At 38.5% G+C, this 27,897-nt stretch overlaps 1 protein-coding gene across 2 annotated transcripts; it reads right to left on the bottom strand.

The window, feature by feature from the left end:
• Positions 1 to 5,173: 5,173 nt before the first annotated feature.
• On the bottom strand, positions 5,174 to 27,856 carry LOC141541805 (guanylate-binding protein 3-like). 2 transcript variants are annotated; one of them, XM_074266294.1, is made up of 11 exons: positions 27,718 to 27,856; positions 25,057 to 25,252; positions 20,470 to 20,597; positions 17,303 to 17,412; positions 16,257 to 16,453; positions 13,823 to 14,068; positions 12,126 to 12,406; positions 10,383 to 10,595; positions 9,745 to 9,847; positions 8,689 to 8,882; positions 5,174 to 6,391 (listed from the first exon to the last, which is right to left on the bottom strand). In XM_074266294.1, the coding sequence occupies exons 2-11, from the start codon at positions 25,244 to 25,246 to the stop codon at positions 6,170 to 6,172; spliced, it is 1,884 nt and encodes a 627-aa protein (XP_074122395.1). In that variant the 5' UTR covers positions 25,247 to 25,252; positions 27,718 to 27,856; the 3' UTR covers positions 5,174 to 6,169. The 2 variants fall into 2 exon arrangements, with proteins under 2 accessions (XP_074122395.1, XP_074122396.1); XM_074266295.1 differs by lacking the exons at positions 25,057 to 25,252; positions 27,718 to 27,856 and adding an exon at positions 20,735 to 20,951.
• Between the last annotated feature and the right edge of the window lie 41 nt (positions 27,857 to 27,897).

Genomic DNA, 27,897 nt, shown 5'->3' with positions numbered 1-27,897 from the left:
CCAACTGATGGACATCCATTCATCTTCCAGTTTCTAGCCACTATGAAAAGAGCTGCCACAAACATTTTGGCACATACACAGGTCCCTTTCCCCTCCTTAGTATTTCTTTGGGATATAATCCCAATAACAGCAATGCTGGGTCAAAGGGTATGCACAGTTTGATAACTTTTTGGGCATAGTTCCAAATTGCTCTCCAGAATGGCTGGATTCTTTCACAACTCCACCAACAATGTATTAGTGTCCCAGTTTTCCCACATCCCCTCCAATATTCATCATTGTTATAAAAAATTACTCATGCATATATACTGTCAAAAATGTATAATTATAAAATTAATTAAAAAAAGAATTAGGTCTGGTACTTTCTTTAGATCTGTTTGGAGGAATCTCACCTCACTGCTTTCTATTGTTCTACCATCTTGGCTATCCCTCTGAATAAGGGAGTTTTTCGTCTTTTTTTGCAGCTAAAATGTTCTACACATATTGTTTCCCCTATTAGTCTATAAGCTCTTTAAGATCAGGAATTGTCTTGGTTTTCTATTTGCATCCCCAATGCTTAGCACATAGCAGACACTTAATAAATGCATTTTTCATTCAAAGACTACACAGAGGACTACATTGTTGAGACCTGACAAAAGGCCGTTTGATTTGTTGATTGAGAGATCTTTGACAACTTTAGAGAGAACAGTTTTATTGAATGAGGAGGCCAGAAGCTAGAATATAGTTAAGAAGAGAATGAAAGGAAAGGAAGTAGAGGCTCTGCTAGTAGAAGGCCTCAGATCTTTTGCAGCACAGAATGGGGCTATCTGTCTATTTTCAGGCCCCAGGAAGCTTCTGTAACTTTGAATTCTGCCTAGTATTTGGCTGAGCAAAGCTCCATAGTCTGGAGCCAGGATCTGCATGGCACTGGAAAGAGGAAAGGAGAATGGGGTGTTGGCTTGTATTTTGTGGTAAGACCCTATGTGGGCTCCTGGAGTCGGCTAGTGCAGTCTCCCTGTTGGCAGCACATCGGGCCATGGGGAGGGGGCTGAGTGAGCTCAGAGTAGGTGTCAGTTCATGAATTTTCCTCTTTACATCTGGATCCCTTTCAACCTCCTCTTCCCCCTTTTATGCTTTAACATCCTCTCCAGAATGGCCCTCTGTACCTCCCCTCCATTTCTTCCTAAAGAAAGACTTGGTGAGTTTTTGAGTTTATATAACTAATTGAACTTCCTGTCAACTCTGAGTCAGATGGTAACTGAAACTGCTTTCTTTGTGGGAAATCAGTCTATATCTGTGCTTTCTTTGCATGCAAGAATGTGTGTGTGTATTTGCCAAAGCTGTGAGGTCCATAATAAAAAAAATTGAGAACCATTCTCTACTAACCATTAAACTTTAAAAGAGTCACTTGAATTGAATTTTAGAATATAATTGTAAAGAAATTGCTTTGAATCTGGAAATACCCCTCTGTCATGGAGTAGGCTCCTTCCCATTGCTGTGTTATTTCTAGAGGCGCCCCCATTTTGGAGATGTCCCTAGAACCCTGCTTTATTCCTCTTTTTGAGGAACTTATTCTCTCTCTTTCTTCCTACTTCCCTGTTTTTTACTGCTCTTTAATGTCTTGTCATCTTCCATGGGAAGGTAAGCTCCTTGAGGGCAGAGACAGTATTCTCAGCACCAAGGAGAGTACCAGGCACATAGAAAGTGCTTAATTATATCCTAATTCTGTTTTAATCCTATATCCTGTTTTCAGATTGAAAATAGCAAGATCTTACATCCTTGTATCACACTCATGGCTTCAACTCACCATTTTCTGTGATTATAAAAATTTGTATGAGAGGAAAAATCAGAGATGTGATTATAATAGTATCAAAACATGTCTTTCAATTTTCAGCCTGAGAGCACATTTATGAGAAGATAAAACATCCTTAGTATTATTTGATTTTAGGTCATAATCACAGTTGGCCACCAATCATGCTGTATAATAATTCCACCTCATAGCCAGACTTAGGAATGATCAGCTGGGAAACAAATAAAGGAACACACCTGGAAAACTGAGTCAGAAGGATCTGACCTTGAGAAGAAGCCAAGGTTGAACTCCCAGCTCTTGCCCAGATAAAATGTCTACCTGTGACAGTTTAGGAAGGCATCCCTCTGAATAACTTATGGAATTTCTCTCAAATGGTAGGTTACTGACTTAATGATTCATCAGACAATCATACCCAAATTCAATACTCAAAAGGATATCAATTGCAGTCCCAAGAGATTTTAATCTCAAGTGGAAATTTCTACTAATTACAATTTAGGACTAGATACATTATTTTTACTCTCATGAAGTTGCAAGAAGCAATAAAAGTTTAGCAGGATGCATACACATAGGAAATTTTCTTTAAGATCTTTTACATATTTTTCTTTTCTTGTTATTGTGTTTAAATTCATTCTCATGCAAGTACCAATCATTAGAAATCATTTCTATATAATAAACAAGCTTATAGATTTTTAGTAAACACATTCCTTGTTTGGGAACTATACATCCCAAACAAACTCATTTTTCAGGGCTGATAACTTGCCTACTCACACTAATAGTTTAAAGAAAACTCACAAGCTTACAAATGAAAGAAATTGACTGAGACCCCAGAGAAAGGACTAAGCTTGCTGTTCCTACCTGCCCATCCCAACTATCGGTTTCTGTGGGCTGTACTGTTTGATACTTCCCCTAGTTGTGTGATGGGTCAAAGGATGCTGCACACCCTCATGAAGTAGAATTAATAAGTCTTTTACCTCATTCATCTTTTTTTTTCAATACAGTAATTATCAGTTGTAGGTTTTTACATAATGACAACCCCAAATAATTAGTTAACAATCTTAGAATTTTCATAAGTAATAACCAAATAATTTTAGCTATAATTTTCTCTTAATTTTTTTAGCATAGGTGAAAATACCTACCCCTAAATTTCATTTACAAATATTATAAATCAGAAGTTAGCAAGCTTGAAGAGATATAGTTTCCATCTTCTTTTAGTTGTTCATTTTATTCTGTCCTCAAGTTGTTGCGGCTTTGGAAGTTCTTAGGGAGGGTCCCACCTTTCCCCTTCCTTTAAATAAATGTCCCTTTTATTTTAGGGAAAAAACAAGACAAGTAATAAAATTCAGATAGAACAGAATCTACCAAAAAATGAATAGAGGTCTCAAAAATGAATAGGAGTCTCATGTAAATTAACATGGTATTTCCAATTTTAGAAATCACATCACTTACAAAAGTTATTTTAAAATTGACTTCATTTTGGTGTATGAGATTCCCTAAATTTTAATTAAATATTCTAATCAAAATGAATTACCACTTGGTTATTTTCCAATTCATACAAACTTTTTCTCTTTTGTGAGCCAGGAAAGGGTTAAGTGTCAATTTTTACTGAGAGGACCCCCAGAAAACTGACCCCCCATAATGCAAAAAAAGACTGCTGCCAGAATTTTAAAAGTAGCATTCAACTGTTTTTATGTTTTCCTAAAGTTCTCCAACTCTTAAATCTTCTGTTAACATTGTCAGTGTGAATAGATCACAATTTATATATTCCTTTAAGAGTTTTTGATTAAAGCTCCTTTAAAACTGCCTTTACTATCATATCTCAAATAACAAATTTCACTGAACTGAATATATTTTTTCTCTTTCTCTCATCACTTCATTCATGTATCCCTGCTTCATTCAAGAAAGGAAAGAAGGGGAAAGAAAAAGAAAGAGACACTCTTTCCACTATGCACTATCCTCCTAGTCCTGGGAAGAATAGGCTGGTGATTTTAATTTAGTTGAATTTGCTTCCAAATTACTTTACACACACACACACACACACACACACACACACACTCACAAATAAAAATCATTTATCTCAACATTGGCATTGTATACTGGTCACATCTAAAACCTACATTAAGTTAACAAATATGAAGTAACTGTATTCAATAAAATAATTATAGGATTAGGACTTTTTTATATAAATAAAACAATTATAGGATTAGGACAGATTTTTATTGACAAAATATACGCATAGGTAATTTTTCAACACTGACCCCTGAAAAACCTTCTGTTCCAACTTTTCCTCTCCTCCTCCCCCCCTCCCCTAGATGGCAGGTAGTTCCATACATGTTAGATATGTTAAAGTATATGTTAAATACAACATAGGTTTACATATTGATACAGTTATCTTGCTGCACAAGAAAAATCGGATTTAGAAAGAAAGTAAAAATAACCTGAGAAGAAAAACAAAAATGTAAGGAAACAATAACAAAAAGAGTGGAAATGTTATGTTGTGGTCCACACTCATTTCCCAGTGTTCTTTCACTGGGTGTAGCTGGTTCTGTTCATTACAGATCAATTGGAACTGATTTGGATTCATTGTTGAAGAGAGCCACTTCCATCAGAATTGATCCTCATATAGTATTATTGTTGAAGTGTATAATTATCTCCTGGTTCTGCTCACTTCACTCAGCATCAGTTCATGTAAGACTATCCAAGCCTCTCTGTATTCATCTTGCTGGTCATTTCTTATAAAACAATAATATTCCATAACATTCATATACCACAATTTATTAAGCCATTTTCCAATTGATGGGCATCCATTCAATTTTCACTTTCTATCCACTATGAAAAGGGCTGCCACAAACATTTTTACACATATGGGTCCTTTTCCCTTCTTTAGTATCTATTTGGCATATAAACCCAGTAGTAACTAGATCAAAGGGTATGCACAGTTTGATAACTTTTTGAGTATAGTTCCAAATTGTTCTCCAGAATGGTTGGATCTGTTCATAGCTCCACCAACAATGCACCAGTTTCCCAGTTTGCCCCCATCCCTTCCAACATTCATCATTATCTTTTCCTATCATCTTAGCCAATCTGAAAGGTGTCTTAATTTGCATTTCTCTGATCAATAATGATTTGGAACACCTTGTCATATGAGTAGAAATAGTTTCAATTTTTTCATCCGAAAATTGTCTGTTCATATCCTTTGACCATTTATCAATTGGAAAATGGCTTGATTTCTTATAAATTAGAGTCAATTCTCTATATATTTTAGAAGTGAGGCTTTTTGGATTAGGAAATGTTGAACATCTTCTGGACAACGGTAGAGAGAGGATTCTGAGACCCCCTAATATTTACCAAAAAGCAATAGGATTTAGAATTGGAAGAGACTTGAGACCATTTAGTTCAGCACGTTTATTTCACAGAGAAGGAAACTGAGGCTGGTTAAATGCTTTATTCTATATCATACAGGTAGTAAGGCATTTGAGTTCAGGTCTTCTGACCATAGAGTGAAAACATATAACATATGATAACACAGAAATATTTCTATTTCAAAATATAATTGGGGGTTTCAAAATAAAACGCTATTCTACTTGCACTTTAAAAAATCTTAAGAAGCATAAGGGACAAATTTTTGTCATCTCTGAAGAGAAGTTGAGACCTGCTTCCATGATTGCCAGATCATGTTTGGAGACAAGAAACCTCAGTACAAGTTCCATCTTATGTGTGACTTTGGAAAAATCACTGTATTTCTGTGCCCTGGAGTTTCATAATATTAAGAGCTAGCATTTACATAGCACTTTGAGTCTTCAAAGTGTTATACTCATTTTATCCTCATGTCAAGTTTGTGAAATAGGTGCTATGATTTTTCCTCATTTTGGGGATGAGGAAGCTAAGGCACAGAGAGGTTTAGTTTTCTTAGGGTCCTCCAGCTTATATACAGCCCTTGCCTGCTGTTAGATTTCAACTCATTCCTCTCCACCTATCGCACCAACAAGAAGCCACAAGTAAAATGAGGAAGTTAGATTTCATGCTTTTCCAGGCTCCTTCTAGCTCTGAAACCTCTGAGCTATTGAACAGAAGGGGAGAAACTGAAGCTTCCTGTCTTCCAGACCATTTACCTAAAGAATAAAAGTCTTTCATTTAGTTGGTTGATGTCTCATCTCACTTACACTGAGGACATGGATGCTTTTAGTATGAATTGACTCCTTTGTCTTTTTATCTTATATAGTGAGCATCTGCTTTATTTTTTAATACTTACACGAATTAAAAGCAGGGAACATAAACCCATTCATATATTAACACACATATTATAAGGTATCAGTGCCATGTTTCATTCATTAGGTGGAACAAATATTTTCTTTAACTTTTTTTGAGAAACTGAAATTCATTTGGTCATTTAAAACATCTGCTCAATGCATTTAACCCCAATCCAATGAGTTTTCCTGCACCCGGTAAGATGATCATCAATCCAGTGCTAAAAGCATCTAAAGCTGTGGCCCACCAGGAGGACTTTTTACTCTCAGCCTCCCTCATCTTTTCTTGTAGATTCTCCATCTGTCTGTTCATCTCTTCAGCTTTCTCATGAAATCCTTCCTCCAACAGCCTTTTTTGTTCCTAAGGGAAGACAATAGGATATCAGCATTGCACTTTGGGTCTCTACGTATTTCTACTGCATGAAGTGTGAGCCCTAAATAGATTAGAAGAAGGGGGAAAGGCAGTAGGGATGTCTCCTCAGGAGACATTCCTGGGTGGTGAGAAAAACCAGCTAGAAGTTAGTTCTTCTCTGTAATGACTTGATACTTCCCCACTACTGGAGACTAGAGTGGAATCTCAATGCTCAAATCTGTAACAGCTGAATAGTGGGCCACTTGTATTGGAATCATGGTCCTAAGTGGAGAGGAGCTTGATGGCACAATGCTGGACTTGGAATGAGGAATATCTGAGTATGAATCCTATCTTTGATCCTTCCTAGCTGTGACTGGAGTCATGTTCTTTAACCTATAATAGCCCCAACTCCCCAGTTTGTTGTGAGATATTTGCTTTTTAAACCTTAGTGACATATAAAAATGCTAGCTCTCATCTTCAGCATTATTCTCAATTGCTATTCAAATGGCCCACATGTTTAAAAAAAAAAAGAGGCACAAAATGCTATCTAGAGAGTGACTCAGTATGGCTTCAGGTCAATTTCAAAGAAGCTTGGCCCTCTGATCAACAATAATGTGTTGAATGTGGATCAATATCTGCTTTATAAGCCTGGCTAGTTATTCCATGTGTTTAGACAGGGCCTCTTCTATCCTGTGGTTCTTTGGGTAGGTCCGCTATTGCATATGTTCTTCCTCCAGGACTCAGCAGTTTGGGTCTCAGGTAGGAAGGTACAATTGACTCAGTCAGTCTGAGATACTTGACGTCATTCTAGCAGCCTAAACTCAGGGTCCTCGGCAATCAGCTTGCATTGTCCATGAAGTCACACACAGTTTGGATTTTTTTTAGGATCTTTTTTGAGGACAGAGAGCCTTTGGTGGGAATCTAAGGGATTCAGTCAGAAGCAGGTAAAGTGTGAAAATCTAATCCAGTTCCCTTTGAGATGTCCCTCTCTGTGTTATGGGCTTAAAAGTCCTTATCACTGGACCATAAAGGTTCATGACGCTTGGTGGTTTTCAAGTCTTTTTTTTTAAATGTTATGGAAACTTTTTGCTATCACAATTATATACAAAATAGTAGGAATATAGTTGTTTGCAGAATAAATGGTCTTGTCCCCTGAGTTTACATTTGCCATTGTACCTTTCTTAGCACTCAGTTGTAAAAAGCAGAGTGACATTGTTAGAGCTTTAGAATCAGGAAGACCTGAATTAAAGTTCTGATATATCATATCCCATCTATGTGGCTGAGGACAAGTCATTTAACCTTTCCATTATCCCCAGGGTTTCTCTGAGCCTGTAGAGTAATGCTGATTGTACTAGTAGACACTAATTAGTAAGTGTCGCTCCAGTTACTTATAGCAGTGAGGTTACTGGACCAGCTCACTCTCTTACATTTGCAGGAAAGAGCCAAAGACACATTATGGGGGGCCTTGAACTTAGCCCTCTACAGTTTTCAGAAAGGTATCCCTTAGCAGATTCTATCTGGGACAAGTTCAGCAATGGAAGTTAAGCCAGGACTTTTTGACTTCAAGACAGAGAGGAACTTGGCAGAGATATTACTGTAGAGTGCTGATCAGGAATAGAATAAGGAATAAATAGAACAAATAAAATAATAAATAATTATTTAAGCCTGAATGCACAAAGTAGTTAGGATGGCCCTGGACCTTTGTCTCAGAGAGTTTGGTCTTTAGGTTCTGGAGTCTTCTACTGAGGGGAAAAGGTCCATTCCAATTAAAGCTCAAAGCTCAGAGGTGATTCATGGGTCTCCTATGGGAGAAAAAGCTCTAAGGGATGTTCTCTGGACTGATGACTGTGTGCTAAGTTGTCAGCCTTGTATAAATGGGAGGCAACAGAAAAGCTTCTGGTGTCTTCTGGTTGACTAGAAAAACATAGGCTTTGGTAGGGCCTTGACAACTTTGAATTTTATGGGATAAGGAGGTGAAGATTTACTTGAGCTTAATTTAAACTTGCCTGGGAGAATTGGGGTTGCTCTATGAGTGACACAAAATTTATTGGATCTGTACAACAATAATGTACACTCAGTAAGGCATATATTAGTGATCCTATATTACAGGTGAGAAAATTAAGGATGGGGAGGAGAAAAGGGCTTAGACCTAGAGCTTCTGACGAAAAGTCCAGGGTCCTTTGCTCTCCATCATGCTGATACACAAGTAGGAAAATTTGCCTTCTCTGTTTATTTGCCCAACTATTTCCAGTCATGGTAGTGTGTTAACCTCCCAAGTATAGCCATTAATCCCAATCTCTCCATACCTTTAGTTTAGCATCCAGGATCCTATTCTGTTCTTCCAGGATCTTATTCCTTTCTTCCTCCATCTTCCTTTTCAATTGGATGATGTTTTCTTCATAACTTTTCTGCTGAGCTTCCATATTTTTCTGCATTTCAATTTGTTGCTGTTTCAACAACAACTTTTCCTTTTCAGCTGCTTCTTTTTTGAACTGTTCAGCTTTTTGATGGGATGGGAAACATTAGAAATTTAAATCAGATATGACTAAATTTCATTTATCAGTCAGCAAGTATTTTTAAGTGCTTCCTAGGGGCCAGGTACTGTGTCAAACATGTAAAATAATTTTTGCTAATGGAGTAACAACAACTCCTATAATAGGGAAGAAAGAGTATCCGAATAATTATTCAGATGAAAGACAGAAAGAGAGATAATGGGAGAAAATATGAATAAAGAATTTGGCTTTAAAAACTGGAGGGATGAGAAAAGGCCTTTTGAAGAAGGTAGAAGGTTAGCTGTGGTATGAGGCAGAGCATTAATTGCATAGGGATAGTTAGTGGAAAGGCCTAGAGATCAGAGATGTATTCCTATGATGGAGGAACTTCAAGTAAGTTGGTGCTGCTGAAAAATGTCATACATGGAGGGCAATAACTTTTCAGAAGCAATAAAGATAAGAACAGGCTAACTTTTGAAGATTCTTAAATATTAGAGAGGAGTTTATATCTGATTCTGGAGTTACCTCCAAGTAGTAGGGACTCATTGAAGGTCACTGAGCAGAAAAGTGGCACATGGATTTTCTCCTGAACTTAGAACCCAAACTGATTATGAAAAATTCCTAAATTCTTTTTTCTATATTAGATTGAGAAAAGTAGAGCTCAGAAAGTCTGAGGGAGCAGCCTCTCTGACCTGCTGATCATAGTCCCAGTTGCTGTTTACAAATCCCACAGAGAATGGAAAAGATAAAAAGAAATCCCAAGTATTTTGGGAAAATGTTCATGTCATAATGAGGCCATTATGCAGAATTTCGTTCCAAACCTCCCCAATCCCCTGCATGACTAGATCATCAAAGCCCTTATCTGTTTACCTTGCAAGGCCTTCTCTTGTTCAGTGAGAGCTTGATCTGTCTGCAGGATGGACTCTTCTGTCACTGCCAATGACTGTAGAAACCTTTGGAGGACCTCATCTGCCTGAACAACCATAAAAGACAGACATACATAATTATCCCCAGATTAAGTCGGATGTTGATAAGAGTAGGAATGATATCTGCTATATAGGTTGGATTCTTCTTCTTCTTCTTTCTTTTGTTTTTAAAAAGATATTGAAAACATCTTTGGAACATGATTATCTCAGGAGAATAAACATAGAAACCTCTGATGTGACCTATTGGTCAGTGAATACCAAAAAGCCAGGCCACAAGGAGGTCCAGCTGTGGATGTCACATTTCATTGCAAGCTTGAACTTGAGGTACTAGGCCAGCCTGCATTGGGCCTGGCCTCTTAGGACCCTCTTATAGCCTAGCTTCCTAAATTGCACAGTTTATTCTCTAGGCAGGAAGAAGAGATTTCTGTCAAGAACTTCTAGTTGAGATGTGAACTAAAAAATCTAAGATGGTCTAGATTTTCTCCTCCTGAGTGTTATTGGTAGAAGACAGTCACTGCTCCAATACCCAGTGGAAACAATGGAATCCTTTTTGTAACTCCTGGCCTCCAGGTTTTTCCTTACCTTTAGCCCTTTCCTTGGCACTTGAAGATAATTGTTTATTATTTCTTCCTTTTCTTTCTTGAAGAGATTGTAACCCCCTGGCACAGAGAAGGTGCCTTTAGAAATGGCTTCTCTCAGGGACTGTGAGAGGTACTCAAGCTGAGTTTGACAACATTTGGTTGATATTTCTTCATTTTGACGTATAAAACCATCCTTCTTGGTTTCTAAGATTTGCTGCCAATGAAGCAGAAAAAAAAAAAACAGAGAAAAGGATGAGATGTTAACAGTAGTAACAATAAGAGAAGATATTGACATGACGCCTCAAAAGTTTTTTTATTCCCTATTTTATTGGGAAGGGAGTGATATTCTCAAGAAACTGTCAAGAAAAGGTCTATCTGCTTTTCTTTTTTGGAAAGCTGTATAGTGAAGGAGAATAAAATTTCAAATTCTGACTCCAGGGAACTAAGATACTTTGGCTCCGGTTTTAAATCTGCTCCTCTTTATCCAGGTCACTATCCTCTTTGGAGCCCAAAGTTCTTAACCTCCAAGTGAGGTGATTACATCCAACATGTCCCTGCTGGTCTTGTATGTTCATAAGAATTGATTTTGCCTTGGGCTAAAGCAAGGGAGAGCTACCAGGCTGAGTAAGACTGAGCAGGTATTTGGACTGGCAAGAGAAGTTCCTGAAAAGAATCTCAGGTTGCTAGGCACGGGGAGGTGTATGTATAGAGATGAGTAAGTCTGTGAATTCAAGAAAAACTCCACTGAGCTTTGAGAGAGCTCTAATGCCATCTATTTAACAAATATATGAGTGGGTGATGTTTTGTTTCCTAAGAATTAATCGATTTCAATGTATCACAAGAGGTAGTATCTTTTCATGGCAAGTGAGATTTGGGCTTTCATGTCTCTAGCTCTTTGGAGAGAACATATTCTTCTGTAATGGACTGGGAATACAGATTAAAAAAAGTGGAAAGTGTCTGATCAGTTTCAGAAAAGCGAAGTAAATTGGGCTTATATCCCAAAGAGATTTTAAAGAAGAGAAAGGGACTATGTTTGTGGCAGCCCTCTTTGTAGTGGCCAGAAACTGGAAACAGAGTGGATGCCCATCAATTGGAGAATGACTGAATAAATTGTGGTATATTAATGTTATGGAATATTATTGTTCTGTAAGAAATTACCAACAGGATGATTTCAGAAAGGCCTGGAGAGATTTCCATGAACTGATTCTGAGTGACATGAACATGACCAGGAGGTCATTATATACTTCAACAACAATACTACATAATGATCAATTCTGATGGACGTGGCCCTCTTCAACAATGAGATCAACCAAATCAGTGCCAATAGAGCAGTAATGAACCAAACCAGCTACACCCAGATACAAAACTCTGGGAGATGACCATGAACCACTACATAGAATTCCCAATCCCTCTATTTTTGTCTGCTTGCATTTTGGATTTCCTTCACAGGCTAATTGGACACTATTTCAAAGTCTGATTCTTTTTGTACAGCAAAATAACTGTTTGGACATGTATACATATATTATATTTAACTTATACTTTTATCATATTTAACATATTTTGGTCAACCTGTCATTTGGGGGAGAGATGGGGAAGGAGGGGAAAAGTTGGAACAAAAAGTTTTGCAATTGTCAATGCCGAAAAAGGATCTATGCATATATCTTGTAAATAAAAAGTTATAATAATAAAAAAAAATTTAAAAAGCGAAGTAAAAGGGGAAGTATAAATAAATGAGAGAACACACCACCAATTCCTTCTGAAACTTCTGGTTCTCATCCTTGAAAGAATGCTTCATGAAAATTGAGATGGCTTCCTTCTCACACTCTGTATGGACGCTTAGCAGGTCCTGGAGGGTTTCTGTGGGGAAGTCCACTTTCAGGGCCATCTGCTCCACATAATGCTTTGCAGCTTTTTGCACAGCAGCTGAATTCTCAATCTGAGCCAAAGACAACACTGCATTCTCCAGGCAGGGAACGTCACCACTAGAGATTGTCCTCACATAGGTCTCTAGCAGCTTTCCCAAACCTGTTATACAAGATGAGGCAAAGAGCAACCTTCATTCAATTTTATCAAAGTGTTACTTAACTAGTAGAACCTATATCTGGGCAAGGATCTCTTTGATAATATTCTTAGCCAGTGGCTTCCAAGAACAATTAATCTTGACTAAAAAGGAGAGCAGGATAACTCAATGTAGCCTCTTCTATTTTTTTAAACAAATAAAATGATTAGGAAATCTCAATTTTTTTTCACACCTAAATATGCCTGTTGGCAAACTCTATGCATTTCTCCTAATTTTGACTTCTGGAATCAAGCAATTGATTGTAAGCCTTCTTCCAAGGGCTTGTTCAGTTCTTTCACTGATTTTAGGTACCTCCTTGAACTGTTTTGGAAATATGTCTTTCCTAAAGCGAGGTACTTAGGACTGATCACAGAATTCCAGATGTGGCCTGACTGGATTTGAATACTTCATTCATTCTTGACAGTGAAGACTTGAATAACTTTGTATTTGAGACTATTGACTGATAGTGAGTAATCAGTGCAATTTTTTTAGATCTTTCCTCCAAGAACTGTTTTCTATCTCTATCTCCCCTATTCTCTAGTTAAAGCAAATGGAAAACTTTGCACTTCTCAATAGGTTTCATCATTCATTTGGAGTCACTATGTGATTCTACCAGGATAACATTGAATCTTGTTTTATTCATTGATTGTATCAGTTATTCTTCTGCACCATCTGCACATTATATTATGATTCTATTGGCATTTTTTATAATTCTGTCAATATTATTGAGGATGTTTTAAAACCTTGAGGGATGGCATTATAGAATTCTCTTTAATTTGACCTCAAGTTATTAAGGGCTGTTTTGAAGAGCTGTTCATTTAATATATTCTGAATCTGCCTAAGAGTATGGCCGTCTATTTTGTATCACTCTCATTATCATAGCACGATACATTGTTATGTATTGCAATCTCACTATCCTAAATTGACACTATTTCTTATGATCTACATCAATCCAGTTACAGTGTCAAACAAGGAAATTTGCTTAATCTGCTGGATTTTAGTGAGCACTGTTTCCTATAATGAGCTCTACAATAGTCTCAAAAATAGAAGTCCAAGTCACTGGTTTATACTCTACTAAATCCATTCACTTTACCTTTGGAGAATTAAAGCAATTACCTTTCTTTCTACTTGTGGCACCTCTCTAATTTAGTTTAATCTAGTTTAATCTCCACCAGATATCATTAGTGTTGTCTCAGAGTACATATTCTTAGGGATTTTAAAACTAAAATTCAGGGAAATAAAAAGGAGATGAAAACAAATATCTTACAGTACCTGTGCACATAGAAAGAAACAAAGAACACATATCCAATCCCCAATAAGTATTCAGTGGAGCAAAAAAAAAAAAAACCCAAAACAAAACCAAAACAAAAAACCCAACTCACGATTCCCATTAACCATGATGCCCCCACTGAGGATCTTGGGTTTTGCATTGGAAAAGATGTATGAGCAGAAGTTGTTTGTTTGACTCTTGAATGCAGGCTCCAGCTGGCTTTCTTGGACATTTTGAAGACAGGTTAAGAGTTTCTTATCATATATTGGACAGTCAAATATAAAACACTTCCGTTTTGGAAAGAATTTTCTGATGCACTCTCGTGGAAGGTTGGCCCTTTGAATTTTGGGATGATTGCCTGAAGGACAGGAAAATAGAAATTATGTAAGGCATAGGCCTGGGATAAGGGAGTGATGAACATGCTTAAGCCTGGCAATTACTATATCCAAGTCTTCATTTATCCAATCCTAAGGCAGAATAGTAGGCACAGAATTTTTAAAACTAGAAGTGATTTAGGGATAGATTATTAGAAATCAAAAACTTTGTATTGACTGATAGTGAGTTGTGTAATTCTTTAGAGCTTTCCCCCAAGAACTTTTTTCTATCTCTGTCTTCCCTATTATCTAGTTAAGGCAGATGGAAAACTTTGCACTTCTCAATAGGTTTCATCATTCATTTGGAGTCAGGATAATAAAGTATTTTGTTATTCAGAGGAGATACCTAAAAACATGGAGAGAAAATAGATTTGCCCCAAATCTGAATGGAATCTCTCCAGATTCATAGTTGAGCTAAGATTAGGAAGAACTTGGCAAATTATTAGACTAATTATAGATAATGTAAAAAGAGAATTGTGGCTTCTTAATATGAACAAGATGCAAAACTTGAAGAGACGCTTTTTGTTTGAAGGTAATAATTCTATCATTATAAACAGAATTAGTCATTGAGATGCAACTCTCTCAGAAGTCATTCTCTACACTTCCTTTCCCTCTCTATATCCAGTGACTTGCTCATTCTACCCTTATAATATCTCTTGCCAATCTGATACTTTAGATGGACAAGTCTGATTATGACATTGTATGGCTCCAGAAGCTAGCCGTAGTGCTCCCTTAGTGCCTCTGAAACCAAATGTAAACATGACTCTTTGCTATTACAATCTAGTTCTAATCCTTCTAGATTGAATTCATATTATTCTCCTTTCATCCTCTAATTCAGTCACACTGGCCTTCCTATTCTCTCTATATGACATTCCATTACTCATTTGCATATTTATGGCCAGGGAGTTTATATGTCTAGACTTTTCTCCCCATCACCTCTTCCCTTGGAACCCACAATTTTCTGTAGCCCTCTGTTTTGACAGTATCTCTTATAGAAGCCTTTGATGATCCCTGTGGTCCTTTAGTCCTTTTTGTCTCCCTAGTTTCCCACATCCATTCTATATATGCTTTTTACCTACTTATTTTTTAACCTTCTAGCATATAATCTTTTTGAGGGTAGGCATTTTTGTCCTAATATGCTGAACACCTAGCCCAATCCCTTGTATAGAGTCGATATTTAACTAATGATTTTTGATGGTAATTGAAGGAGTTTATTGTCAAGCATGATTTAAAGACATTTCCAGTGAGATTAGCATCCCCACCTAAGAGTATATAATTAGAACTTTGTACATTTAGATGTATAACCTATTATAAAATATATTAGAAAAAGAAAAGTTATTAGGCAATGGCAGAGCTGAATTAGACCATCTGTGGTCGGTCAGAAATCTTTAGATAAGTAAGATATATTTGAGAGAAATAAAGCCAGTATTTCTCTAGAATTCTCAAGGGGAACTCCCTCATCCTAATTAGACTGTTTTTGCTTTTATATTCTTAATTATTTATTGTTAATTTTTTTTAAGATCTTGGAGTCCTAATTATTCATTTTGTAGATTAAGAAACTGAGGGTCAGAAGTATGAGGTGACTTGCCCAAAGTCTCCCAGGCAGTCACCAAAGGTATAACTTGAATTCAGGGCTTCTGACTTCAAATGTCATTCTTATTTTGATGTACAACAGGCCTTCTCAAGGACATAACTATCTATTTTTGTTTATGAACAAGATCTATTCTGTTAGTAGAGAGGATGAATTCCTTAAGCTGTGCCCCAGACTAAATAAAATAATCTTTGAAATTCTGTCATTCCCTTTTATGAAATTCCATGTTCACCAACCAACTGCAGGGAATATACAAACATTTTCCTTCTTTTGTAAGTTCATAGGATACCAATCCATCAAGAAGTTGGCAAGAGTTAGTTATGTCAGGGTCTATTCTACCAGAGAAAGGTCATTAGATTATGGAAATTCTGGAACTACAAAAAAAGAGATAAATTGACTCTCAACAAAGCTTGGAGAACTTTTATAGCTTTAAGCCTCCCTTCCAATAATCCTTGAGAATCAAAAAAATAAGCTCTAGGAATCAGCATCTAACCTCCAAAGAAAATGAAACCATTTTGTGTCAGTTATCCTGTACTGCCCAGGGCCACTTATGTGCCCAATCTTGCTTTCTAATAAAATACCTTTGATGAGTTTCAAGCCATTTTCCAGGTACTCATCTGGGGTTATGGGACATCCATTTATCTTAAGCTCCAGGGTGAAATCCCGAACTGCCCACACAAAGTCTGGGAAGAAGCCCACAAACTCTGCTGAGTCTTCTTCTCTAACAGCTTGAGGTGAGGATTTAATCTTGATTAGTTCTGTCAGCTCTGTTACATATCTAAGATTATCAATAAGGAAAAGGACCATTAGTTCTCAGCTCTAATTATGGGATCTTCTCTTACCTCCACCAAATCTTAGAAATTCTCTCCCTCTTCTGACCTTCTGTACTTATGTGAATTCAATCACAAATCAGGTAAGTAAGCTTTTTTGGGAAGTCTCTGATCAATTTGATGCTTCTTTAATTACCTTGGTGAGATCCCAAGTCTCAATTTATTTTCTGTTTGCTATAATAATAGAACATAAAGTCTTGTAATGAACCAGACAATCATGAAGCATTTATTAAATGTTTAGTATGCATCAGAAAGATGTTTAAGTGACAGATATAAAAATTAAGATTAAAAACATGTCTCTGCTTTCAAGGAGCTCATATTCTAATGGAAGAGTTAATATACAAACTATTATACTATATACATGCATAGAGGTCTCTCTCTATATACACATATATATGTGTGTATTTCTATCTATGTTGATAGGTTTGTGAAGATATATGAGTAATGTGAGATGAGGAAGAGTAGAGAAGAAGCTTGGCAATGATGCAGCAGAAGGAAAGATAAAATGATCAGGGCGTTTCACAATTCTTCCATGTGAAAGTGGAAAACTTAAGTATTATTACAAACTTAACTGAGGCCCATCCAAGATTTCAGTTATGAGCTTACTGTCAGACTAGCATCCAAGGATCAGTCATTCTAGTTTGGGGAAATTGGCCAAAGAAAGTTGACTACCTAATGACGATATTTCTGGGCAAATTAACTCATGATGACAGCCCCTAAAGTGTGGGTAGTTTATCATCTATCCTGATGAGAGAGAATTAGGATTGAAAATAGTCAAAGATGTTCTGAAAGGATACTGCATCTGTTCCAAGGCCTGGTGGTTGATGGTGTTCATGCTGTTGTACACAAAAGTGCTGCTGAGCAGGACGGCCAGGGCGAAGATCCATGAGTCATTCGTGGAGTCACCCTACAAAACAGTGAGTCCATTATTGAATCCTTCTGAGTGTGTGTGTGTTTGTGTGTGTGTGTGTGTGTGTGTGTGTGTGTGTGTGTTTGTGCACATGTGCATGTGTCTGTATGTATAAGAGATTGTAGCTCTCAGATGGACAATGTAAAGTCAGTAAAGACTGACTGGCAGCACTTGAGGTGTGTACCCAGTACCAATTAGGGTCTATCTGATTTCTCTTTTTGTATGGGAAAATCTCATGCCTGTTTCTTATTTGTAATGTTCATCCCTCTCTCCCTTTCCCCTCTCTGTAGAGGGTCATTATAAAGTTCTATTGTCTCTCAATTATAATCCTTCTCTGGGATTTTTCTTTTATGTTTATCCTTTTCTCTGTGAACAGGTTTCTTGGGAGGCTTCTGGAGCCTCCAGCCAGAATGAAGATAGAATCTCGAATCCTCTTCTTCCTGAATCCTGCTCTGAATCTCCTTGGGCTTCCCTGAAGTTCTCTTGGGAAGTCATGTCCTTCCCCAATACAGACTGCTTCCTTCCAGACTGCCTTCCAAACTCAATGTCCCGGGAGGCAGCTTTGGTGGCTCCTTATATCCTCCCAGAGAATGGGCTTGTGAGTACTCCCAGGTGCTTATGGGAACTCCTTACTGACCAATGAGCAAGCTCCTTTTCCGAAGTCTAAAGTTGTAAACTCCTTTTACAGGTTTGAACTAAAGGTGTGAACTATGAGCTAGAGAATTGTTTAGACAACCTGAGTTAGCATCTAATAATCTAACAGATCACAGTCAGTGGGGGAACTTCAGCCCAGAAGGAACTTGCTAACAATGTTTTGTTCAGTTCCCCTTCTCTCCTAAGGGCTCTTGCCCTTCCTGAGAAGTCAAGAGGCAGTGAAAACCTGTGTGGAGATTGAAGCAGAGTGACAGCAGGTAGAAGATTGATACCAGGTGGCAAACTACATACAATAGCAAGTTGTTTATGTGCTCCTCTGTGCATGGTGTTGTTTTTGTTACATTACATAAAGGGGAAAGTCCTTGAAATAAAGGGATTCTATTTTCCCACCATCCTTGGGAGCCCTGCCTCATCACTTTTTTCACTAGGAAGGTATATTTTAATCACCCTGGCATGGGGGCTCTAGAAAGCAGGACACAAAACCTCTCCATTTCCATGTACTCTAAAAGCCATGGTAGGCAAGATGAGATAATAGATGTAAGGAAGGATCTCATGATTCCATCTGTCCTTAGGACATGGATTCTGTTAGTTAAAGAACTTTGAGTGGTACCAAAGAACACTTTACTGAGTTATTGTTGAACTTTGGAAACGTGGAGAAATCTTGTAGGCTATGGGTGTGAGGAGAAAGAGTGAAGGTCAAAAAATTGCCATGGGCAACCAGCATGAGAGCTATCTTAGGGTTCTGAGGAGATTTCTTAAATCTTCTAAAGAGCTGTTTTTTCATTGCTAAGGGAAAGGATGTTGACAATAAATCTCTCCATTTTATGCCAGAGGTTTGGACCCCAGGGATTACCATGCTTCCCCCAAAGAAGCTGATCAACTGAAATTTCATCACCATGCTGGTTGACTGAATTTGTGATTCTCCACACTTTCTCAACTGCCTCAGTTGCCTCTCCCCTCTGACTGGAGGACAGTAGTAAGCTCTTCCAAAGCTTTCTTTTAGAGGGACTTAGATTGAAACTATCCAGGGAACTATTCATTTTCTATCAGCAGGTCTACAGGTCAACAGGTTTTGATTCCATGCAATATTCCTGCACAGGAGCTCCCCTTTCCTTCTCTCTTATTTCAGCTTCCTTTTATCTTCCTCCATTAGTTTGTAATATTCTTTTTCTTATTTGTATCCTTAGCACTTGGCATAGTGTATTTGGCACATAGTAGTTGCTTAATAATTTTTTATTGAATTGACTTGGCATTGTCATAATCCTCTTGAGAAGGACCCTAGGACTTTTGCTCATAAGAGATTTTGCCCATGAATATGGACCTTGGTAGGGAGAAGGGAAAATTGGCAAGGAATCAAATGCTAAGGAGTTTGGGGCCTCAGCATGTATAGCTAACTGAGCCACCCATAGAGATGGTTCCATTCATATCCCATACTCTAGCCAACAATTTCAGCTCTTGTAACCTCAGAGGAAGGGTGGAACCCTTTGTACCCTCAGAGGAAGGGTGGAACCCTTGCAAAAACCCATAAAAACAAAAATATACACATAAAATAAAGCAACCAGATGTTATAGAATGCTTATAGAATTCTCAAATAGAATTTGAGATGATCACTTTCCCTGGCTTTTTATACACCCAGCCAATAGCTCACATCTGTTCATTGCTTTGCATTTGTATATTACCTTTGCAAAAGTTTATTTGAGCCTGACAATGACCAAAGAATGTAGGTACTATTATTATCCCCATTTAAAAAATAAGGAAACTGAGTTGCAGAGGGGTCAAGTGACTTTTTCAGGGTCACACAGCACCTGAATATTTGAAGCAGAATTAAACTCAGATCTTTCTGACGCCAAGTCCAGCACTCTAGCCACTAGATCTGCTGGCTGCTTCTTGAATCTGGGGACTGTGTGACTTTAGTATTTTTGTCCTCTGAGCCTAGTAGGAAGTAGATTCTTAGCAAGTACTTGCTATTTGATGGATTGATCTTTTTTATTCACTGGTGAATTTATAGCTTGTAGGAAGAGATTCAGAAGGGGGGTTTCAGAAGCTTAAAAAAGGGAAACCTCCTGCAGAAAATGGGGTTCCCAGACAACCAGTCTAAGCTGAGGTTCAGTGTCAACTTCATTTTGGGATTTTTGGCCAACTTCTTTTGGCCTATTTCTGCAGTTGGAAAAAAAGTTTGGGAAGTCCTCGATATGATGAGAGTGGCAGATCCCTGGGATAGGTCATATATGTTTACATAACATGACTTCTTGCTCAGAGTTTCTCAGCCTCAACCCAGGACCCATCTGGCTCAATCACCCCACAGATACCTTGCACAAGCATTCTTGTGACAACCCATGTAAGAAGTCATTCCTTTTTAGGACACACAGAATTGAGTGCGCAGAATGTCACTGTTTTTACCTTTTCCACATCTCCAAGGCCCTCGGTATCAAGCAGAACTAAGACATGGTCAAGTTTTCTGGGGTGAGGGAGACACCACATCCAGATGCCCTTTGTCTCAGACTGCACAGTAGCGCCCAGGGCGAAACCTGCAACGGAAGGGGAGACATGAGGGCCCAGTGGAGGCAGAAAGTCCAGAGACTGCAACAAACAAACTCTTAAAAGAAACCTTTAAAGAGAGCTCAGGGAAACCTCCTCAATGAGGAAAGAAGAAGAAGAATCATACCTAGCATTTATGTAGCACATTCCATGTGTGTTCTCTCATTCCATCTTCACAGTAATCCTGGGACCTGTGTGTTTCTTTTATCTCCATTTCACAGAGGAAGAAATGGAGACTAAGGGAGGAGGGAGGTTGTAAAATTTGTAGCCCAGGGTGACACAGCCGGGAAGCAGCTTTCACACTCAGGTCTTCCTGCTTCCCAGTCCTGCATTACCCAGTATCAGCAGCTGGGGCCAGAGGACTGCCTGCATTCAGTTCACCCAGAGCTGGGAGATTAGACTTGTGGGGTAAGACTTATGGCAAAATTGGTAAACAAGATCAGTGGCAGCTTCTGCTGTGCAGAGAAACACCATCTTCCTTAACAATATCAGCCACACCCAAGGCTGCAAAAAGTTTAGACCAACTCCGCAAAGCTAAGTATAAAAAATAGAGTAGGTGAGAGAGGCTGTTAGCAAAGAACAAGGAAACAATTGCTTCTAATGGACAAAGGATGCAGGACAGCTGTGGCAGGCTAGGAAGGTCATTGAATTTCTGTGTGCCCTTCCCCCACCCAGCCCTAGGAAACTTTCTAAGCCCTGAAGTGACAGGGGATAGCTTATCTACATGGGAAGTCAAAGCCTCTACCCTGCTGGGAGCACAGGCCAGTTACACCCTCCCCTGCCTCTCAGCACACACACAACCCAGAAATGAGAAGACTTCCCAGAATCCAGCCAGTTTCACTTTCATTCTGAGTTGTTCCTAAAGCTGCCCTGACATGAACCAGCTTTCTCTAAATGGGAGACAGAAGTAGAAGCAGAAGGCATTTATGAAACACCTACAATGTACCAGGCACTGTGCAAAGCAATTCACAAATATTATCTGATTTGATTCTGATTGACAGCTGTGTAACATAAATGCTCTTATTGCATCCATTTTATATTTGGGGAAAAGGAGGCAAACTTAGCATGAGTAACTTGCCCAGAAACACCTGGTGAGTCAATTCCACAGTACAACTTGGGTTCTGACTCTGGATTCAGCATGCTATCTCCTTTGAAGGCTTGCACAATATGCCCTTAAACCGCAAGTTTGCAGAAAGGTGGTACTTCTCCTTAATTCCCTGATAATCCCAAATGCTTTCCTCTTGAGCAAAATATTATTTTCACTATTTTCTGTCATTTAGATTTTGGAATGTATTGGTTTATAGATATTTATTTATCGTATTATTTGTACTATTTTAAATATTGTTGTTATTTGAGTACTATACTTTCTTCAGTCATTAAAAGACCAACTTGAACCTGACCTTTGCCAGTAGCAAAGCAGGATTATTTGTTAGATTTGAGGGTGAGCACTAGAGATACCCAGCTCTTGTAAGTTTGAATCCCTAGAAAAAATGCTGTTGTGGGAACCCTGCTCACTATGTGGAGGCACGACTGAAAGGTCTTTACACACATTTTAGAGGAATGTGAGGGCTTCCTGATAGCAGAGTACCTTGCCAGTTTCCAGAGAGAAATCCAGAAAGGGGAAAGTAGGATGATAAGCCATGATAACATGCTAAAATTTGACGGGACTGTATTTTTATTTGGGGGGGACATCAGTGGTGGCCGCTTATAAAAAGTTAATTCCAGAAAAGTCTGGCAATGATTATCTTCTTGTTTACCTAGGTTGATGAAGAGAGAGATAGAGGACATTTTGGCACTGAAAACATTCAGTGCTAAATAAAATCAAATGATATTTTGTGCATGCTCCTGGCCAGTGGTGTAATTCCCATGAGATGGAAACTTGTTTAAATGTCTTGCAACCCTGAGTGTTTTCTCTTTTTTGTAGGGAGCCTTGGTAGAAAAGGAGTCTCATCAGAGAGGGATACTAATTTTGTGAGAAATGGAGACATATTACAGCATATTATATACCATACATCAATAATTTAAAGTTTTAAATGTTGCATTATAAAAGAGTTAATATGGATGAAAGGTTATATTTTCACAGCTGTTGACAGAAGAAAAGTTCTTTACCAACCATATACAAAATTATGAGACAAAATATAGAAATAATTAAATAAAAATGAAAAGTAATTCCACCCAAGTCAATGAAAATAATTAATGAGATTTTGTAGGGTTCAGAAATACTTGATTTAAACCCAGAATTGCAGTCCCAAATCAAGAATCTTATACACATATATGTGTGTAGCTGTGTATATATACATATATGTATATACAAACATACATATAAGATGAAATGAGCTATTGTCCTAGTTACCACTATCACAACTGCTAACCCTCTGTCACATTAGGGTAAGTAAGCCTGGGAGACTTGTGAACAGCAGTGCACCAGACAATTATCCCTCTTGACAGTCTGGCCCACCAATGCAAATGTGGATTGTAGAGGAATGAAACTCTCATCTTGTGGAAAAGAAGCCTCCAGGTGGGTCAAATTTCTAGCTCCATATTATCATCACCTCTAAGCAGACTTTAAGAGGTAGCTCAAATCCTTTCTCCCAAAACCAGGAGGAAGAGTAAAATTCTTACCCTCTAATCCTAAATCTGATCATTGTTGCCATTATTGTGGGGATTAAATCCTTGGAAATAGGGGTAAACCATCCCTACCACCATTGCCAGCAGCTGACTCACAGCCACTTATTGGTATCACCTATTAGCAGCCGGTAAGTCTTAGAGCCCTGGAAACAACAGCATCCTCTTCCTCCTGGACACCAGTGCTAAATCCAGCCCATCCCAGGCAGCCATGGTCCAGAAGAACAAACCATTAGATCCAACTACTGACTCTGCAGGTGCTGTGGTTTCTATTTCTTCAGTAGGCACATTAGCAATTGAAGACCCCCCAAAACAATCCTTGGTATTGACAAAGAGTTTTCATAAAGGTGGATTTAATCATTAAAGAGACAATAAACAAGATGCAATACCATCTGATTTTCTGCTGATCCCCTAGTTAATGGATGTTTCTGTGACTTCAAGGTGAAACCTTGTGCTTATAATTATAGTATGTGCTTTATTAGAATATTAAGCTCAATTATAATATGCTCTTGAGAACAGGGATTGTTTTGATTTCATATTGTTATCAGCTCTTAGCACAGTACTTGACGTGTGTTGCTTAATAAATATTCATTTATTAACAGGAAGAAAGGGAGAATGAGAAGATTCTAAAAGTAAGCTTGTAGATGTTTTTCAGAGCTCACTTTGAATATAGAAACAAACTAAGTCAATTCCAAAAATATTTTAGAACACAACCCCCAGTGTAGTATAGAGCAGAAAGCCCTCACAGGAGACTAATAGGGTCTGGGTTCAAATCTTGCCTATGTTGTTCCCTACTTATGTGATTCTGGGCAAATATCACTGTGCCTCCCTGGCGTTGAGTTTCTTCAGTTATAAAAAGAGAGGGAAGGTAAGGGTAGCTAGGTGGCACAGTGAATAGAACAACAGCTCTGAAGTCAGGAGGACCTGAGTTCAAGTCTGGTCTTAGACACTTAACACGTCTTTACTGTGTGACCCTGGGCAAGTCACTTAACCCCAATTGTCTCAGCAAAAAAAAATAGAGGGGGGGAGTTAATTAAATGTCCCCTATGGTCTCTTCTCAGCTCCCAGTTGGTGATTCTATGAAAGCAATCAATATGCTGAGAATGCTTCTCCCTTGTGATTTGGCTGCTCTGATTAATAGCAGGAATAACTAACAACCACCTTGTGAGACCAACATAATGCAGAGCAGAAGCCATAACCCTGAGCAGACACAGGGCTGGCAGTAAGTAAGACAGGCAGTTTCTAAGAGAAAAGTCAGCAGGGGACTGCTACAGGGACACTTCTCAGTGTTTTAAGAAATACAGACATTTTCAGTGCCTGAGCAGACTGGTCTCCATGTGTAGTTCTTCTGGGGTAATTTCACAATGAATGAAAAAATGAAAAAAGCATGGTCTAGCTTTTTGGAGGACATTCCACCACCTGGCTCCTTGTCTCCTACCCTGAATATTCCCCCTTTTCCTCACTGCCTTTTGGTTTCCCTGTTTTCCTTCAATTCTGAGCTACAATTAAGTGAGAAGCTTTTCTGGATCCTTTCATGCTAGCACTTTTCCTCTAAGGATTATCTCCTGTGTATCTTGTATAGATTCCATCTGTACTCATTTGTTTGCGAGCTTCTTTGAGAGCAGGGATTAAAATTTCATTTCTTTGTATTCTTGGCACTAGCATAATTTCTAGAACATAGTAGGCACTTAATAAATGCTTGTTGACTGACTGGAAGGCAACAGAGAATGGTACTTACCTTCATTAGGTCTCAGACATGCCTCGTAGCAACTCTAACCCTATGGTATAATATCCTGCAAATACAGACTTCCAGTCTCCACTTACCTGCATTTTTTCCTGCCAGCCTGTTCATCAGGTAGGATTTCCCAGTACGGTACAACCCAACAATAGCTACTACCACCACTGGCTTGGTGATGGAAGTTAGAATTTGGAGGGCTTTGGGGTTTACTGTTAGTTTTCGATCTCGGTTTTCTACCAGACATATGGGGGCCTCCATAGGTACTACTGATGCCATGGTCACCTGTAAATGCAGAGAAACCCCTTAGACAGCAATCAAAATCCAGAATTTACATAATCCTTATCTGAGACAGCCTAGTTAAGTTATAAATTAGCAACAGCAGAAGAGAGACTGTCTTGTATTTGTGAAATTTTATTTTTAGGCATACAGATCTGGTGGTGACAGATAATGATGATATTAATATTGGTGATGATTATAATAATAACCTTTGTGTAGTGCTTTAAGAGATATAAAGCTCTTTATAAATGTAATTTTATCCTTATAACAAGCCTGGGAGATAAGTTCAATGAATATGTCCATTCTTAACCTGAGGAAACTGAGGCAGATCCTTTCTGGGGTTAGACACAGGTCTTCCTGGCTCTTAGCCCAGAACTCTATCCCCTGCACCACTGAACTGCCTTGACCAGTCTTTATTCTTCATCCCTAGAACATTCTTAACACCTAGAGAAAATATTTCCAATCTGAAAGTCCCATGCTAGAAGTTTGTCCGTGGTTGAACAATCATATCCTTTTGCATTATGTTGGCCCCTGTCCACAGTGGCCATGGCCATGAGGTGGTGTGAGGTAGGGAATAATGTAGGACAGTGTTTGGGGCAACTGCTTTGAGATAGTTTTTTATTAGTGCCTGGTGCTAGTCTCTTCTTAGTGTTGCCTGAGTGACTCTGAGGTGATTTCTGTCCATACCTCCCTTCTCCCACCCCACTAGAGAGATCCGATTCAATTTCTATTTTCTGACTCCTGTTTTGTCCTGTGAATTTATGGACACCACAGAGCTCCTTGGTTTGACTGTGGCGTGGATTTGATCACTGGCGTCCTGGAAGAGTGGATAGAATTGGGTTGGGAATCAAAAAGAAATACTTTCTGACAAAAAATTCTGACATAGCCTGGCTATCTAACTATAGATGTCATATAACCTGCCAATGGCCCATGGCTCTTTCTAAGATTGATTACAAATTGCAGAACAGTTGTGGGCCTACATTGGTGGAAGGAGTTTCATCCCTATGAGATAATTATACCCAAGAAACCTTAGCTCCAAACCAAAAAAATCAACAGTGGAAGTTTCCCCTTTTTAAATAGGGAACAAGGACCTAAAATTCTGACCTTAGCACAGGAATGTAGAACCAGTCTCTCAGTGGCTGTTCCAATAAGACCCTAAGTTCCTCCATGTAAGGGAGGCTCTAGGTCCAGAGCCCAGAGTTGAAGCCAGCCTTTACACAAGTTGTCAGATCTGTAAAGCACTTTACTGTCATTTCTGGACACCATGAGTCACTTTCCCTGTCTGTCTCCCAGGATTTCCAGAGATTCCATCTGCCTGGATTGTTGATGTTTCCTCTGAGTTTCTGGTCCAATGTAGATGGTCTGTAAATATTTACTCTTGGGAATATCCCAGAAGTTGGAGCATGGCATCCTCCACTTTATCAAACATAGAGGACAGACTCTCCTCTATATCAATCTTGAACTCATCGTATAATATCGTTCTCATTAGATATTGTGATAAAGTGCAAGAAGACTTTGCTTATTTCTCATGAATTTAAAATGGCCAACACCAGGATATTTTGGGTCAGGAAAAGACAAGGAAAAATGACAAGATGTGTCATCCCCTAACATGGAGCATATCAAGGACATATGGCAAGGTGGATATAGCGCTGGACCTAGAATCAGGAGAAACTAAAACTTATATCCTGTCAGCTACACAGCCCTGTGGGTAACCACAGACCTAATGTTTCTGCACCTCAGGTTCCTCATCTGTGCACTGGGCACAATAGCAAAGTGCTGACTTCACTTAAATAAGATAATTTTTCAGCTGATGTCAACTTAGGTGTCTTTGCAAACTTTGTAGATTCTGTCTTTTTCCAATAAGAATAAATTACCCTGCCAATAAGATTGCCTTGGTGACAGAGAACCAGGCTCTACAGGCTTGAAAAATACAGTTCCAGTGTAGTTTCCACTCCACAAGGCTGAGAATTGATCCCACATCTATAAGAGAGCCCACGAAATGATATGGTCCCATCCCATGCTTGTACTATCATTTCATCTCTACTTTTTCTGATGAGAAAACCATGGCTCCTAGAAGTTAAAAAATTTATCCCGAATCATACAACTAAAGGAGACAGGACTAGGACCAGAAGCCAAGTTTCCCCTCTCTGTCATCTGTCCTTTTTCCTTTAAGCATTTCCCCCCCTCTGTCATCTGAGAAATGGCTGTGGAACAGACTGGTCAACCTCAGCCCTTCGAACTGTTTTTAGAGGAATGAATTTCAGAATGAATCTCTAGAACAAAAATCCAGGCGCCAATGTTAGACTTTTGAATAAGTAGCTAAGGCCAGAGGATACTGTTTACAAAAATCATTATCAAGCAAATATATTTTATTATATTCTCACTGGGTTTGAATCCTTAGACAAACTCAGAAAATCATTCAAGAGAAAAGATGTAAACAAGGTAAGACAAAACTTGGAAGTAACTCATACCTGTTTCCCAGGGCTTCAAGCCAAACTGTTCACGGATGCTTTCCCAAGTTTCTTTTTTCTCTCAGATCCTCTTTTATGTGCTGTTTCTCCTCCTCTCCTCTCTTCTATCTGTTGCTTTTCAAAAAGCTTCTCTCATTTATAGTAAGGAAGGAAAGAGTGGGAAGGACAAGAGAAATTGAA

The sequence above is a fragment of the Sminthopsis crassicaudata genome, chromosome 4 (assembly GCF_048593235.1).
Source record: "Sminthopsis crassicaudata isolate SCR6 chromosome 4, ASM4859323v1, whole genome shotgun sequence".
Taxonomy (NCBI): Eukaryota; Metazoa; Chordata; class Mammalia; order Dasyuromorphia; family Dasyuridae; genus Sminthopsis; species Sminthopsis crassicaudata.
This window is presented reverse-complemented; position numbering and strand designations above follow the sequence as displayed.